General features: G+C 40.8%; 1 protein-coding gene across 1 annotated transcript; it reads right to left on the bottom strand.

The window, feature by feature from the left end:
• Positions 1-10,012: 10,012 nt before the first annotated feature.
• LOC120548852 (adhesion G-protein coupled receptor G1-like) lies at positions 10,013-15,268 on the bottom strand. The gene is made up of 18 exons (XM_039785372.1): positions 15,226-15,268; positions 15,036-15,127; positions 14,841-14,915; positions 14,673-14,747; positions 14,398-14,568; positions 14,145-14,180; positions 13,948-14,022; positions 13,683-13,839; positions 13,397-13,553; positions 13,189-13,311; positions 12,950-13,060; positions 12,810-12,849; positions 12,348-12,448; positions 12,153-12,274; positions 11,804-12,069; positions 11,614-11,704; positions 11,234-11,517; positions 10,013-11,136 (listed from the first exon to the last, which is right to left on the bottom strand). The coding sequence occupies exons 1-18, from the start codon at positions 15,246-15,248 to the stop codon at positions 11,018-11,020; spliced, it is 2,118 nt and encodes a 705-aa protein (XP_039641306.1). The 5' UTR covers positions 15,249-15,268; the 3' UTR covers positions 10,013-11,017.
• Between the last annotated feature and the right edge of the window lie 859 nt (positions 15,269-16,127).

Genomic DNA, 16,127 nt, shown 5'->3' with positions numbered 1-16,127 from the left:
GATGTGTTCTCGAGTCCCAGCTGCACTGGAGTCCATCTCGCCCTCTCTGTCAGACTGCAGCGCACCCTGTGGCCCGGCCCATGTGGAAATAACCTGGAACCATTGACCTGTTCAGCTGTTTGGCTGAGACAAGCTGTACAGGCATGCATACTCATGCATATGTATTTATGCAGTGCAAGCAGACATAAGGATGCTTTCAAGCAGTCATCCACATAGACAAAGACACATGCTGTTTGTGTAAGGTCTGCCAGCATGATGAAAGCTCTTATATCATTGTACCTTCCCTTTCATGTATAATCAGCCTGAGGATCTCAGGGATTTCATGCTGGAGAAAAAAAAAATACATTTACAGTGATTGTATCTCGCCCAGGTACTTTGTTTAGGTATGGGATAGGTTCAAATGCTACACTCAGTGGATTTTGTCTATATAAGGCGTGTTCTTTTCGGAGCAACAGTCATTTATTGGGGAATGTAAACACATAGCTGTTAGCAGACTAATAGCCATTGTTCGAGGAGAGAATTTCTAAACTGACACGGTCAAAGAGTATCTACTGTCGATCATGTAGTGTGATATGGTAGTTCGGATTTCACACCAGCAAAAAGTGACACACTACGCATCATGTATGTAGCTTGCAAATGGATATATGTGCTCAATATTGAACTTGTTCTACCTCTCTGTCCTTGAGTGGAGTGGACAGAGTCCAAGGAGGTGGTAATTATCAGTAGAAAGTGTGAAGAGGTCCTTTGTCAGATTCCTGTTAATTTGCAGAACAGACCCCAAAAAGGTTCAATTAGCATGCAACAGTTGTTTTTTATGGCATTTTAAACAAGCCCTTTAGGCATAGATGGAGCGAGTGGTGCTCTGTCATTGTTTGGAAACAATTTCACAGACATGTGCAATGAAGACTGGTGTTGGCCCTGTGTTTCATATGGAATGATATGCCTTTTCCTCCCCATTCGATATGCTTTGGTAATTCATTGACATTATTATAGGAACCTTAGGGAGGAGCTGGATTTGGGGCAGATGTGAAGACTGAAGCCCATATTTTGTGAAAATACAGAGATGGCCAAATAAAGAGGTCCAGTTATTCTCATGTAGTAAAGTAACGTACATAACATACATTTTGTTTGTTGTAGGCCTACGGATAACATTCTGAATGACATCCTTTGAGACATGAGTCCCACCATCCCCAGGCTTCCCATAGAGGCAGACCCAGACACAAACAACCTTAAATTTTGACCTTCTTACCCTGTCCCCCTACATGCTTTGCTGCCCCCTTTTCTCCTTGTTGCACCCTCAACTTAAGGTGATACATCTCTAAATCCCACAGTTTCTGTAGGGGAAAGCGGGGGCTGCCTCAAAACCCAAATAACTTAAAAGAGAACAGTCTCGGAGGAGTCCCTCAAGCACAATGTATTCCATATGCTCACTCAGAAGCCAAGAGGCACCCTATACCTCACATCTGGCACAGACCACCTATGCTAGCTGACATATTCCTCCTCAGACCATCAGACTGGCTGCCTCTCAGTGGAAGGGAACTGGCCCCATCAATGATCTCCAGCTTCTCTGATGTTTGTATTTGTTTCCGAACTATAGACATCCAGGGGTAGCGGGTTTATCACGCTATGATCAGGAAAAATGGATACAATTAACTTTTCACTAACATTATCCCTTGCAAATTGGCATTGTATTTATTATTTATGTTATTTATGTATTCAGTGTTTTCCACATCACGTCAAAAGCAAGAGGTCTTTGAATCTCAGCCTTTTGCGTAGAGTTCGCATGATCTCCCTGTGTGAGTTTGCCTCCTCGTGTCCTTTGGTCTCCTCCCACAGTCTGAAGACACGCATCTGAGACGAACTTTACATTACATTATTACATGTCATTTAGCTGACACCAAAGCGATTTACAATTGCTATGTATGTCAGAGGTTGCACGCCTCTGGAGCAACTAGGGGTTAAGTGTCTTGCTCAGGGACACATTGGTTGATGTATTGCAGTGGGAATTGAACCCAGATCTCCCACACCAAAGGCATGTGTCATATCCACTGCGCCATCACCACCATCAACCATGAACTAATAATAAAGAACCTTACATTCTCTGAACAACTCTATTAGGGGCTTTAGAGCAGTTGAGAGAGTAGATTCCTACCTGTAGGTGTGAATGGTTGTTTATGTCTATCCATGGTAGTCTTATATTGGCAACCTGTCCACAATGTTTCCCGCTCTTTTGTTGCTCTAGCCTTCCAGCTGTGGATGGAAGAGTCTAGAAGAGTCCAAAATTGACACATTTCCTAAATGTAGATGTATAGTGCTGCATTATAGGGTTACAACATAGCTATGTAGCCTAGGCACGCAGCCGCCATACGCTGTAGCTGATGTGCGCCTCCTCAAAGATGTAGCTGCATGTCATGACTACAGAGGCTACAGAGATACCACAGAACTGTTTGCAGTAGAATTTAGAGTGGAGTACCTGCATACAGCCAAATAAATAGGCTTTTCCAGAGTTTTCCATAGTACTTTTGAGAGAATTGATGTGACGGATCCTTGTATTCTTTATGTTTGCTTTTCATTGAAGGTTAACTGAGGACATGGTGTGTGTGTGTGTGTGTGTGTGTGTGTGTGTGTGTGTGTGTGTGTGTGTGTGTGTGTGTGTGTATGTGTGTGTGTGTGCGTGCGTGCCAACAGACAGTGATTGTTTTTACCATGCAGACAGTGTGCCACTCTGAGGTACACTGAGGTTACCAGAGTTGTTTTGTAAAACTCTTCTAAAAGGTGAACAATCTGTCTTCCCTTTCACTTTTACACTCGACGAGGAGAAGGAGGGGATTGCTCCTCACTTTCTCCTCCCTTTTAGCTCCCTCGCTTTATTACCTCCGTCAGCCCTAATTTGGGTTGATGGGGTGGCTGTTGCATGACAAGACACATGTCTGGGCCCCTGCGTGAGAAGGCTGGCTGGCTCTTGCTGGGCTTGTTTTCTTTGCGTGACCATGTCCCTCCCTCTGTCACTCCTGGCACCTCCCGGTGAGCCCCCCTTCTGACCCTGTTCATGCCCTCGTTAGCTGGCATGTGGCTGGTTTATTTGCTTTGGCCAGCCGCCCGTGTGAAAGGCACATTTTGACCACGCTCAGGGAGGGGTTATGTTGGAGTGGAGCAATGGCAGAGGTGTTGGTGTGTGTGTGTGTGTGTGTGTGTGTGTGTGTGTGTGTGTGTGTGTGTGTGTGTGTGTGTGTGTGTGTGTGTGTGTGTGTGTGTGTGTGTGTGTGTGTGTGTGTGTGTGTGTGTGTGTGTGTGTGTGTGTGTGTGTGTGGAGACAATCTTAGTGAGGGGCGGTAGGATGAGCAGCTGAAAGAGATCTGTGCTATGCGTGTGTGGCTGGTATATGTGAGTGTGTGACATCCCTGCCTGGTCGAAGGGGAAATGTGCCACACTGTAACTGCTTTTGAGGAATGACATGCATAGGCAGGTCACTCAGAGTTCACCGTCCTGGTTGCGGTCCACAGAGAGTGAGAGAGAAAAGGGAACAGGAGGATCGTGGCAGTGTGTGGAGATTTCACTTGTTCCCACTGAAGTAATCTAACAAATTGCTCGTGCTAACATTCATGTCCCTGCACATTCTCTCTCCTGCCAAATTGCCTCTATTGTATTCTGAGTGGGTATACGAATACACATAGGAGCAATGGGACAGGACTAAAACGAATCTGCAAAATAGGGTTGTGCAAGGAGATTGCATTTAAAGCCTTCTCCCACACTTGCTGCTGAACCTGTGCAGATTCTTTGCAGTCCCACAGCACACAGGGCGAGTAGAACTTATGTGAAACTTTAACTTACTAACTAAGCTACTTAATCACATTAATACAAACACAGATACAAAAATGGTTCTAAATGAGTTCTGACATTGGGACGAGTCTTAAGTAGTAGCTTTACTAACTAATCTGAACATCTTCCAAAATTTCACTTCTATTTTAAAAAAACATTTTATTTTGTAGCTTGTACTGCAAAGCATACGAAGAAATGAACAAATGGAGGAATGGCAGTGTTAAATAGTTATCGCTCTGCATTCTGGTGCACATCCATTCAATAACTGGCTAACAAAAATTGTCCTGTGTGTGTGCTACTTTTTATGCAATTCTAATGGACAATAAAAGTCTGTATCTGTATCATGCATACTGTAGGCATTAGGCTATTTTAGATGTTGCAATAACTAACTAAATAAATAAAGACACAGAGAGCAGGAGAAAACAGCATGTACACACATGTCCTAATTCTGTGGATGTTGACTCAGTTGACTCTGGTTGTGTTGATTTTACTCTCCACAGTGTTTAGTGGACTATCATTAGATCAACACAACAGCATTATGAGATTGGACCAGAAGATTTATAGTTCATAGTGAAACAGAGGCATCTAATTTCACCTACTGTACATATGGAACGCTTGACACACAGACCTTTATTACACGTATGAGCATAGACAGAGAAGCAGGAAACTTCAGTTGACGTCACTTCCCGCTTATCCTCTAAGTCAGAGAAGAGACATGGTATACAGCAGCAAGATGAGGCCCATAAATCAAACAGGATGTTGGACAGCAGGATAACACAGCCCGACATGTCACAAGTATGTTCTAGATTAACCTCTGCCACCACTTCAGTCAATACCTCTGCTGGGATGGAATCACTTGGAGCTGTCTGGCTCTGGAAGCTGGAAGTCATGCTCTAGCTGTAAACACAGACACTAGTCTCTAACGAGGAGCTTTAGATCAGGGGAGTCCACAGAGTCACGCCGCTCTTTGGTCTCTTGGGTCCGTATAACTTATATTCCCGGCACAGAGTTGTGAAATTCTCACATGATGATTTTTTAAACATGTTATTACTGACCGACTGCTGCATCACAGGGGTAAAAAAAAGAAGAAAACCTGTCTTTCATTCCATGTATTTAACGGACACACAAAGCAGCACGTTAAGAAGATTTATTTGCCCCAAATGAACACTCATCATACCTAAATTGTGCGGTTTGTCCAATACCATTTTGTGAAAGAGCTGGACCACATATTGGGACAATACACAAATGACTTAGAAGAGCCACATCCTTATGTTCTGAGACTGCCATAAATGACAAACAAGAGACATAAAAAAATGAGCCATGGAGAAGATGAAAAAACAATCTTCTCCTGCTGCTCCAGGAAACAAACTTTTCTGGTGGTCCCTCACATTAAACTGACACTAACCCAAATGCAAACATAGAGTTACAAACAAGATTTGATTAGGATTGGCACGAGAGTGGATGCTTTCAGTATTGGTCTCCTCATGTGATCTTAGTTCATGTATTTGCACAGAGGAACCTATTCTCACACTTGTATCTGTAGAGGGAAGCACTATAGGGTGATTAAAGGCTCCCTACGGAGTGGGAAAGAGGAAACAGACAGTTTATCGTGCTGGGGCAACAGTGTAGCTTAACTGAAATCAGATCCCTGCAGGCTCTGCATGCTCATATATCATAGACACGCACATATGCGAATGTACACGTAGATTTGAGAATGAAAACACATACACACTCCACTCCTTTTGGGGTTGCCACAAGAAAGAAAACAGGATTTATTTTCCCCACAATAGTCTCATAATATAACTTTGAACTAACTTTTAAAATGTGATAACTTACTTAAAGCCTGTGTTAACTGATTTTTTTAGCCACTTTGGGGCAAGCGGAAACAAGCTGTAAAAACAACATGGACATAAGTTGATATGGTGAACTTTTTTACACATCTAGCAGATACGGAACAACAGTAGCATTTGTGTGGAGTCTTATTTCTGACCACCTGATGAATATCAGGCTGATTCAAGACCCCTCCGCTTCGCGTCGGGGTCCTGATCACCCTGTCGGGGTTGTATTCGCTACAACAACCGCCTCGCTCTACATTATCCCGCTTATTACATGGCTACTTACCAAATAAATCAATAATTTGACTAATAACTTGACAAAATATAGATTTAAATGGGAGTTTATTGATTTAAATACGATTGTATTGCTTCCACTAGAGAAAATAGTCCGTTCCGTCTCTACGGTTGGAATCCTGCGTCCATAGCAACGTAAAAACTCTGTAATGCAATCCTTCGTCTACACCACCGTACGGGCTGTGGTAGTAGCTTACATTGCAACTTGTTTAACGTTAACTTACAGGTGTGTCAACATGCAGCGGCTCTGCAAAAAGGAAACGAGATGAATGAGGACATAAACGTCCACATAAATATTCCCAAAGAAGCCATTTACCGTGTCTCACTTCACCGTCAACAGAAATGTTCAGTTTAATGTAAATTATAGCAGCTGATAGCCCGCTAGCTCACTACAACGTTTCAGCTAATGTTGTGTCAATTCCTGCAGTGATTAAAACAGCATCTGGGTCATTTGTCCACCACGGCAACACCCCATAAAATATACGGCAGCTGGTGTTGAGTAATAGACGAAGGATTGCATTAAAAAGCTATATGTCAATGAAAAAGCTACAGAGTTTTTACGTTGCTATGGACGCAGGATTCCAACCGTAGAGACGGAACGGACTATTTTCTCTAGTGGAAGCAATACAATCGTATTTAAATCAATAAACTCCCATTTAAATCAATATTTTGTCAAGTTATTAGTCAAATTATTGATTTATTTGGTAAGTAGCCATGTAATAAGTGGGATAATGTAGAGCGAGGCGGTTGTTATAGCGAATACAACCCCTTCAGGCTGATCACCCTGTCGGGGTTGTATTCGCTATAACAACCGCCTCGCTCTACATTATCCCTTACATATTCACTTCCATTTCACTCTGTTTTGGTCTCCACCAACTCCTGAGAGAATTATCTGACTCTTTAGCTGCTAAATGTGTTACTGCAATCACTAACTAGTCGATAAATTTGCTGTTTTGAAGAGGTAGTGTACAACTGCCTTTGGTACCACATCACACTGGGAATATTAACAATATAAGTACCTGCAGCCATTATAGAAAACCTACACTGCTAGATGCTGTTTAGCAAGCAAACCAGGTGCTTATTTTCTACCTGTGAAGATTTTGTGATTGTGCAACATTAAACCAGCGGGTGAATCGGTGCCTGTGGTAAGCTCTTCATCGTTGTGGGGAGAGCCTGCACATTTGTGTGAAGCAAATACCACAACTTCACCAAGTGTGAATTTTAAAGGCCAAACGACAGCCAAGTCAATAGCAAGCAAACTAGGCGCAGTATGAGTGAATCCAGACGGCTTTAGCTTCTTAACCATAAGCTTTCATGTCTCTTAAGTGTGGGACCAAACTGGTAGTTATGAGGTCTGTTTAAATCCTGCTTAAAAGAGGAAATACTTCAGAGTGAAATGCTGGCAGCAATGACTTCTAAGAACCAAGGATGATGTAATAATATGCATACGTATTCATTACGTATACATGAAATCCATTTTAGAGATTATCACATGTGTTATCAATATTAGAAGTTGACAACTGCTTTTATTTATTAAGCCTGGTCTTAAAGCTCTGCAGCAACTGTGAAATACAACTGATGGTTGAACAAAAATGACCACAACATTCTTTGCATTGTTGCATGCAAAACATGCAAGAAAAGCCCATGCTTGCATATGTGTCGGCTGCACTGATAGAGTGATTGTGATACATCTGGTGACTTTTGATGGACAGATCTGAATGTGTGAGAGTTCTCTATAGCTTTCTCCACTTTTATCAGGCTGCTTCGCGTAGCGGTGAGTGAGGGATGAGGAGCTGGGAAGGTCAAAAGGGGACAAGGAGAACCCCATTTCGTGACATGAAGGGGAATGATCCTTCCTGCTGCTGCACATGACGTGAGAAGGGAAGACTGTAGGGAGGAGAAGCTTGAAATCCAGAGGTCAAGTTTTCAATCTGAATGTTTCAAAAGGTCGCACCCCCAGTCACCTCCCCCTCCCTTCCTCTTCTCCGCTTTCGTGACCCCTCCATTCTCACTCTACCCAATGAAAGATGTTGATGAACAGCAAAGACAGAGCTCCGACTTCCAGGACCCAGGCGAGACAGTTCTTCACAGTCAAGTGCTGTGTATGGAGCCATCTGGCTACCCCTCCCAAATTGCGAGGCAATGTGTTGTTTGGAGAGTTTCCTAAGTCACGGCCAGTAACCTGAAAGCACCTTGGGCTTTTTTTTCTTCCAGTTCTCTCCTCGTTTTCCCATAGGAGGAGGCCTCATTTCGTGCTCCCTGCAAATGTAACACAGTTTCTCTGACATGCTGCAACCGGCCATCATAAATCTACACACTTAACTATGGGCCCTCAAATCTATCAGCCTGAGTGCTTTGAGTCTGGGGGCCACATCATGACATGCAAGGAGGTGGAGGGGGCTCTCAGTCACGCAAGCGCTGCCCCGTGCCTGGACCTCAGGCTGATTTTACTGCAGCCAGCAGGGAAACCAGACGCTACAAAGGCCCCGGGTCCACATCAATTTCACAAGCAAAGTTACTAGGAAATAAATCATTTTGAGGATTTATGAAAAAGGAGAGAGGGGGGATGCCAGGAAGTGGGCTGCAAAACAAGGGGTGCATAAGATAAAGTGCAGGGTCACATTTTATCTTCATGGTAACTCCATGTTGATAAAAGCCAGTTATCTAGCTCTACATTATTATTAAGTTAAATAAATAATACATCTAGGTGCATGAGTAGCTATATTTGACTAATCATATTTCCTCCAGACACGCAAGGTTCCAGGAACAAGACCTTAATGCTTTATAGGTCATTTGAGATGGGCAATTTGGCTTTTACAGGGAAGGATTCAGTCCAGACTCTATTTAATAAAATACATGCAAAGACGATGTCTCTTTTCCTGCACCTGAAATACGCCAATCATAAAACCAAACCTATTCACACTTTGGCTGTGATTAGTAACAGTGTTAGTATTACTGTTCCTGTTCTGCTAAAGACTAATGATCTCCCAGGGAAACTGTGGTTAGATGTGGTGGAAATCTTGCACTTTTCCAAGAATAATTCCCTCGATTAGGCGGAATAAAACTTATTTAATCTAAGTATGCATCTTTCCAAGGAGCATGCAGCAGTGAAATCCACCCATTATTTCCCTCACCTTATTTCAGTATCATAGAGTTTTGTGCCATTGGGCTGTCTTACAAAATCTGAAGATACATGCCAATGTGTTGGTGTTTAATCTCCAAGCCACTACTGTACATGTGCTTTAAGACTGAGAGTAATTAAAAGTGCTTTCTCTGTTTCCCTCCACTAAAAGGAACACATCAACTCATGTTCAAATTCAATTCTGGTGGCCACATTTTCACTCTGGTAACAGACAGTTTTATGGGATAGCGTGACATTCTTCACCCTTCTCGTTTTGAAATAAATTAGATTGGCTAAATGTTCCCAGACACAAGGGCTTCTATTCATACATGTCTAGATTTATGTTTTTAGGAAAGCAGTAGAAAAACACTTCAAATCATTATCTTTGTGTGTGAAACTGATTTGTGATTTTGTAAATTAATGAATAAAAAGCAGTGATCGTTGGCTCAATTACCTAGCTCTTGAAATTGACATATTTTTTTCTACAGTGTGTTTCACCATCATTTACCACAGTGATCTCAGTTCCTAGAAGAAGGCTCTGCTGTGGCTTACCTAGAGAGCTCTAATGCATGGACACACACAGGTATCATAGAAGCCCGCTGTGCTCTGAATGAAAGGCCTTTTTGGGGGGGCAACACAAATCAGATGTGTATGGCAGTAATTACCCTAGTTTTTGGCTGGCACGCTGCGGTCATTTAGAAGATTAATCAGTCACGGAGAAATAAACATACTTTGCTCTCTGAATGTCACTCCCCAACCTCACACACCCAGAGTTGTGCAGATGGAAAGACTCCTCTGGTGTCCACTTAAGAAACCTTAAACTTTATTGCACTTCTGCAGGCAATCTCACTAAATTCATTAAAGCAATTTACACATTTTTAGTTAGGTCTGCATATGTTGTCCTGAGATGCTGAATCAAGGATCAAGCCATACCACATTTTATTAAAAACAAACCTTGACAAGCCGTAACAAACATTTCAATAAAAGACGAGTGTGTTCCTTTTAAGGCTATTAGAATACAAAAACAAATAGAAAAGAAGCAGGCATCTGTATATCTTTATCCAAAACTTATATATCCAAAATATTATATTATATATCATGGTTAATGTTTTAAGATTGAATCTGTTATGAATTTAATATTTAATACATTAAATCTATAGGAAACAATTGCACACACACAAAAAAAACACAATTTCCAATGACTCCTGGTCATTAAGGTAATGCATTTCGCCAAGATACACTTAACTTATTAAACGGTTTAAATGCTAGTTAACTACAGCCATATTTCAGAGAATAGTTTCAACATAGTGGCGTGCCCTCAGGCCTCTTATCACTATAGGTAGCCATGAGCTCATTTCTTGTTAGCCAGTTAAGGCTCCCCGCACAGTGGATACTGCTCTCTGTAGGCACAAGGTAATTATCTGCAGGCACGCAAAGCGCTAGCTGGCTAGCTCGGCCCCCAAACACTGAAGAGTGTGAGAGATAAGACTTCCCTGCGATTTTTTATTTTTTTTTTTCTTTACGCTTTGCCATCTTCAGTCCATATGACAACCACATCGGTCATATTTCTCTGAACATTTGAATATTTGAACATTCCAGTTTATGACTGAAGCTTTGATTTAGGACCTTTGTGATATATTCTGAGTGAATAACAATCGTTTCTGAGTGTTTCACAGTGAGTAAAACAGGGCTTCTGTTGAGTCATCGGCACAAATTATTTCCAGGAGATTACTCCATCTCCTGTGTCAGTGCTTGACTCATTAGTCATTTTTCTCAATGAAGGTAATCCAAATTATCTGGGTAGTCAGGGAGAATGAGAAGATTTTTATAGCATCTTACCAGCGCCTCATTCAACAGAGGCTTTGCTTGAATATAATAAAATGCTGCCCTCTTGTGTCAACATAATCTCTGGCACAGAACACTTTCTGTCCCCACTTGAAGAGCATAATCAATGTGGATTTGTGATAACTGTGTTTGATGTATCTGTGGTGCTACCGCTGGTTGTAAAGCTTTTGTCCTCTCTAGTGATCTTGCTGGAATTGAAATAGTAGATGAACAGGAATAAACCTGCAAAAACAGGGTAGATGGGTTACATTTACATTACATTACATTACATACATAAATACCATTGCAAAACAGACAGTTTGTAGTTTTTGGAGTCTACCTTGAAAGGAGTTGAGGATGGTGAAGATATAGTAGGAGGCTATGAGCAGAGGTCCATAGCTGAAGAAAGCAAAAGCCCAGGAGATGCCGAGCAGGAGGAACAGGCCTAGAATGGAGAAAGCGTTTGTCCTGATGGAGCTGGTTTCTTGAGCTTTCCCTTCTGCAGGCTTCAGGAGAGCAATCTTCCGCACAGTCATGATAAATACGATGAAGGTGAAGATGAACACTACAGTATAGTAACCAACGTTCACCCCCTGGTGGACAACAGCATTAGAGATCCAGCACCTAAAAAATCATGAACAATAATGCACTTCAGTGACATTAATCTCTCTTTGTTTTTAAATAAGAAATGACACTTGGCAATCAGTAAGAGTTGCTTACATTTTTGCTGAATTCCCATCTTTGGTGTAAATGACCATGTAATCATATTGTCTCACGGCGACAAGAGCGATCACCACTACAGCTGGTGTGCCTAAAGAAAAAGTGTACATATTTTTGTTATGCTTATGTGGTATGAATTTAAGCACATATGATTGTTTTGCTCAACTATGCCCGGTTTCAGTTCTCTTACCCCATCCTGCGACGCAAATCTTCATCATGTAATGTTTGATGTCAGTGGGAAGCTTCCATAGAGTAAAGTAAAAGTGTAGACCCTCTATAAAAAACCAGGAAATAGTGGCCAACATAGTGTAGTGCATAACTGCTGCCACCGCCACGCATGCACCAAAGTTTCCCAGATTGGCAATGCTCTCATTTACCAGGAAGGAGAAGTCCAGGGTGAACATGGAAACAAACAGGTTCATCAGGATCTTAGTTGCTTGGCTTGCTTTCCCTTTTCTGTGGGGGGAGTTAGGTTTGTGTCAGCATAAGCCTTTAATATTATATGTTAAAATTTAAAAACTTCCCGTGGTTGTCCTTACCTGATCAAACAGTACATGAAGAGAGCCACCGCCAAGAAAAACATCGACAGGCCACAGCCGATTGAGGTGATGTAGGTCAGAGACGTGAAATCTGAAGAGCTTATGTTTCCAGGTGTAGGGGACTGATTTAAAGAAGGATGTGTTAGATTATGTGTGGAATGATGAATCTGGAATGACTTAATACAATGATCTTACCATGAGTATTGCAAAAAATGTTAGATGAGAGCACTGGCATGTGATGCTGCCATTGGTTTTTTTTGTCTTACAGCCATCTGTGATCCAGATCACCTTTTTCCCTACGAAGAGAGAAGATGCTACTGAAGTCCTTTTCACATGAAAGCTGCAGTTGGTAACTTTTATAAACATAAGTTTTTGTCATATTTGCTGAAGCTGTCTATATCCTGCAGTAGCAGATGAGACAGATAATCTGTGGGAAATTCATGTTCCTCTGCCTCCTCCTAGTGCTCCTATTGGCATTTGCAAGATTCCACTGATATCTGTCTAATATAGTAACAGGATATTGTGACAGTTTGAGCAAATATTACAAAAAAATTATTTCTTATAAAAGTTACCAACTGAGCCTATAACGGATAGCGGAGGTGTGACAGCAGCTTGTGGTTTGTTTAAGGCAGTTTTAAACTGAGTATTTTACAGTACCTTTTCCATCCCACGATCTACAAGAAGCAATGCTTCCATTCTGTATTGGAATAAAAAAGAAAAATCAGTCCACTCATTGTTTGCATAAGCAGTTATTATAAACCTGTTAATATATCTTATAGCTTCATCATCTCTTTTACCTTGTCCACATTTCTGTAATTGATGTCTATGGTATGTGAGAGATTGGATATTTCTGTTCCCATTTCAATTCCAATTGCCTCATTGTTAAGAAAAATACTTTTGGGGTCATCCTGTTGGAAATACCATATACAATCATGACAGGCACGGGGGGGGGACAGTTTCCGGGGTGTAGATATAATTATATAATCATTGTGCAATTAAGTCAACTTTTCTGTCGTTTTTTTTTAACAAGTTTTACCTGACGAATTCCTGGAAAAACTAGAAGTGCAGCAAATGAACTATTTCTTTTCACTGCCATGGCGCTGGCCTCTGAAGGGATTTTCACTGAAAAGCCCATCATCGAATCATTATCCTCAAGAATCTACAAAAAACAAAAAAGATGATCAGAAAAACTACAGGGTGATTTAACTCTATTTAATACTGTGTTTTACTGGCAAACTGCATACATTTATATCACCACTTGTTGTAGTGCCAATGATGATGTTGGTTTGATTTTTTGGGGGGAGTTTAGTGATCACCCCTTTAATATTGCCTATTGTGATGGTTGCTGTGCTGTCATTGACCATGCGTTCCAGCAATAAGGAGATATTATTCATGATTTTTCTGTAATGAAAAAACACACATATCATTTCCCATTTCCAGCAAACTGTGATCATCGTTACAGTTCCTAACAACACCACACCGCAATGGAGCAGTTGACTCCTGTTACCATTCAATTACTGAAATACTTACGCTGCATCTTCCACGCTGATACCAGTGCCATTATTCCTATCAGGGGGAGGGAAAGTAATAGCACCACCTGGCTTTTTTCCAGGTGGCTTACATGGCACACAATGGTGGCTCTTGTTTGAAAAAGAAATGGTGAGATTGTAGTCTGTTTCTTTTAAACCTGCATATCAGGACACACACACACACACACGTACATACACAAACAGAAACACTTGATTTAATTAGCAATAGAAAATTGTAAATATAATCTAATAAAAAATGATAATACCTTTGCAAGCGTCTTCGTCATAGCGTTGAATTTCTTCACAGAAGCTGTTTTGGCTCAATCTAATATTTTGGACACCTTAAACATATTAAAACATTACATTATAGTTATACATGTGCCTTGTTAAGAGAGCTATCAATGCTGTTAAATGTGCTCTTATAGATATGAAAGTAAGAGATGTGGTAGAATTGTGATTTTACCTGTATTCAAGCACTGGTGAATTTTTAGGAGGAAACCTGCAACAGAAGCAAGGTTCTATAAGATGATTGGTTTGAAAAAGAAACAGTCACTGTGTGAGTTATTTTAGTACAGAACTTTTTGACCAATAGGGGGCAATCTCTCACTGCGTTTGTGTGCCAATATGTACTCTTTAATAAAGTGTGCACAGCTTTCAGTTGCAATAATGCCAGTTACATTTTATTTTACATACGTATTTGTGTATGGCATACGTACTGGTACTTGTGTTTGATGATGGCATACAATTGTAGTTTTGATCTGGTGACTTCATCAGTACAATATCGTGCTTGGAAAGAGTCTCATTATTCAGAATCAGTATCCAGAAGTCGTTTTCATGACCATTCCTTATTGTGAAGTTGCAGTTGAAATCTTCATTTTGACAACAGGCTAAAATACAAACCATAGAACACTTACATTCATCAAATGACCAAGAGAAACAATTGAATGGTTGATTTCAGTGGACTCAAATCAGGCTAATTAGGTAACAGTACCTGGTGTTTTGTTATTCCCCCGAGGTTTGATATTGAAACAAAGTTTCATTCCAGTGAAGTTATTATAGACAACCTCTGAAAAATGATAAGAAACCACTGTTTACTCTGAATTTTCTTTTAAACTTTCAATTGAAGACCTTTATCTTTCAACAGTGTTGTCAAGTTTACCAGATGGAAACTGATATGATGACTCTATGGCACTGGCAAACAGTACATTCTTTTGTCTGCAGGTGTCATTTGTGTCTATAAAAAATATTACAAAATGACAAATATGGTATACATGTTAATCTGTACAACAGATGATTAATTGTGTTGAGAAATACTGATTTGTTTCAAGTTAGTTTTAAAGTTAAACATACTCACCTGAGCTCCCAACTATGTTGTTCTTGACCAATATCCCATAGAACAGGATTGCTACAAACATCCAGCGATGCTTTGCATCCAGTGGTAACATCCTGATGAGTAAGTACAATGTGCATTATATAATTAAGGATTTAGTCATCTGACATATCTATTTTTAAGTGTCACCTAACTGTATAGCAGCTTTCGTTACCTGAGTGAGGTGATTTTCGGCATTGTCACTCCTGGGAGCGACTCACATCCACCTTACAGTTATTGCATGTCACTGTAAGATATACCACTGATGTTCTTCCTGTCTGATTTACCTTGCAAATAAAGCTCGTCCACTTATCACACCACATGTTGTGTCCGCTTTCCAAGGAAACAAACTGCCACATTTCATTATTGACTGGAATGAGGTGTACCTGTAAGCTGCTGAAACCATCAACCAAATTTAGTTTTGTTTTCTTGTGGTGGTTGGTACTTACTTTATCATACCAACTACTACTGTACTTTCTTGTAGTTCATTTGATTTTGTTTCTCAAAAGTATGTCTCTGTGTCCACATGATAGGATGGATTAAAAACAAGTGGAAAATACATTCTATGGTTTATTGAAAGAAGAAAGTCTTTATTTAAATAGCTCATTCATTGGTTAATTGATTCACTTTTAGTCATGCTGTGTGTAGCTCTCTGGATGGCAATGTCCGTCTGTCAGTCCACTACTTTGTGCCCGACTGAAATACCTAAATAACAACAGTATTGGATGGGTTTCCATTAAATCTTGTATTCATGGTTCCCAAAAAATGAATCCTACTTTGGCGACCCCCTGACATTTTGTCTAGTGTTACAATGAGGCTGAGTGAAATGTCTCAACAACTATTAGAGGGATTGCCATGAAATCTGCCACACACATTCCCACCGGAGCCCTCTCTTTCAAGGGCTCTGATTCACAGCTCCCTAATAAATTAAAATAAACAAATTGTAACAACTTTGCTGATCTACTGACTTCTACTTGATTTGTGACCAAATACCTGCAAAACTAATTATGTTCCCATCTGCCTCAGCTGTACTGGCAATGTCTGTGTTTATTGTTAATCAGCAAATGGTGAGCATGG

Source organism: Perca fluviatilis, chromosome 20 (assembly GCF_010015445.1).
Source record: "Perca fluviatilis chromosome 20, GENO_Pfluv_1.0, whole genome shotgun sequence".
Classification (NCBI taxonomy): domain Eukaryota; kingdom Metazoa; phylum Chordata; class Actinopteri; order Perciformes; family Percidae; genus Perca; species Perca fluviatilis.
Note: the sequence above shows the minus strand (reverse complement) of the source record. Positions and strands in the feature narration are given on the sequence as shown.

Coding starts and splice junctions, on each gene's coding strand:
- LOC120548852 (XM_039785372.1), bottom strand. CDS start 15,248: ATGCCGAAAATCACCTCACTCAG. Junction 12,275..12,347: donor CATTTTTTGCAATACTCATG/GTAAGATCATTG, acceptor TCTTTAAATCAG/TCCCCTACACCTGGAAACAT. Junction 12,070..12,152: donor TTCATGTACTGTTTGATCAG/GTAAGGACAACC, acceptor CTCCCCCCACAG/AAAAGGGAAAGCAAGCCAAG.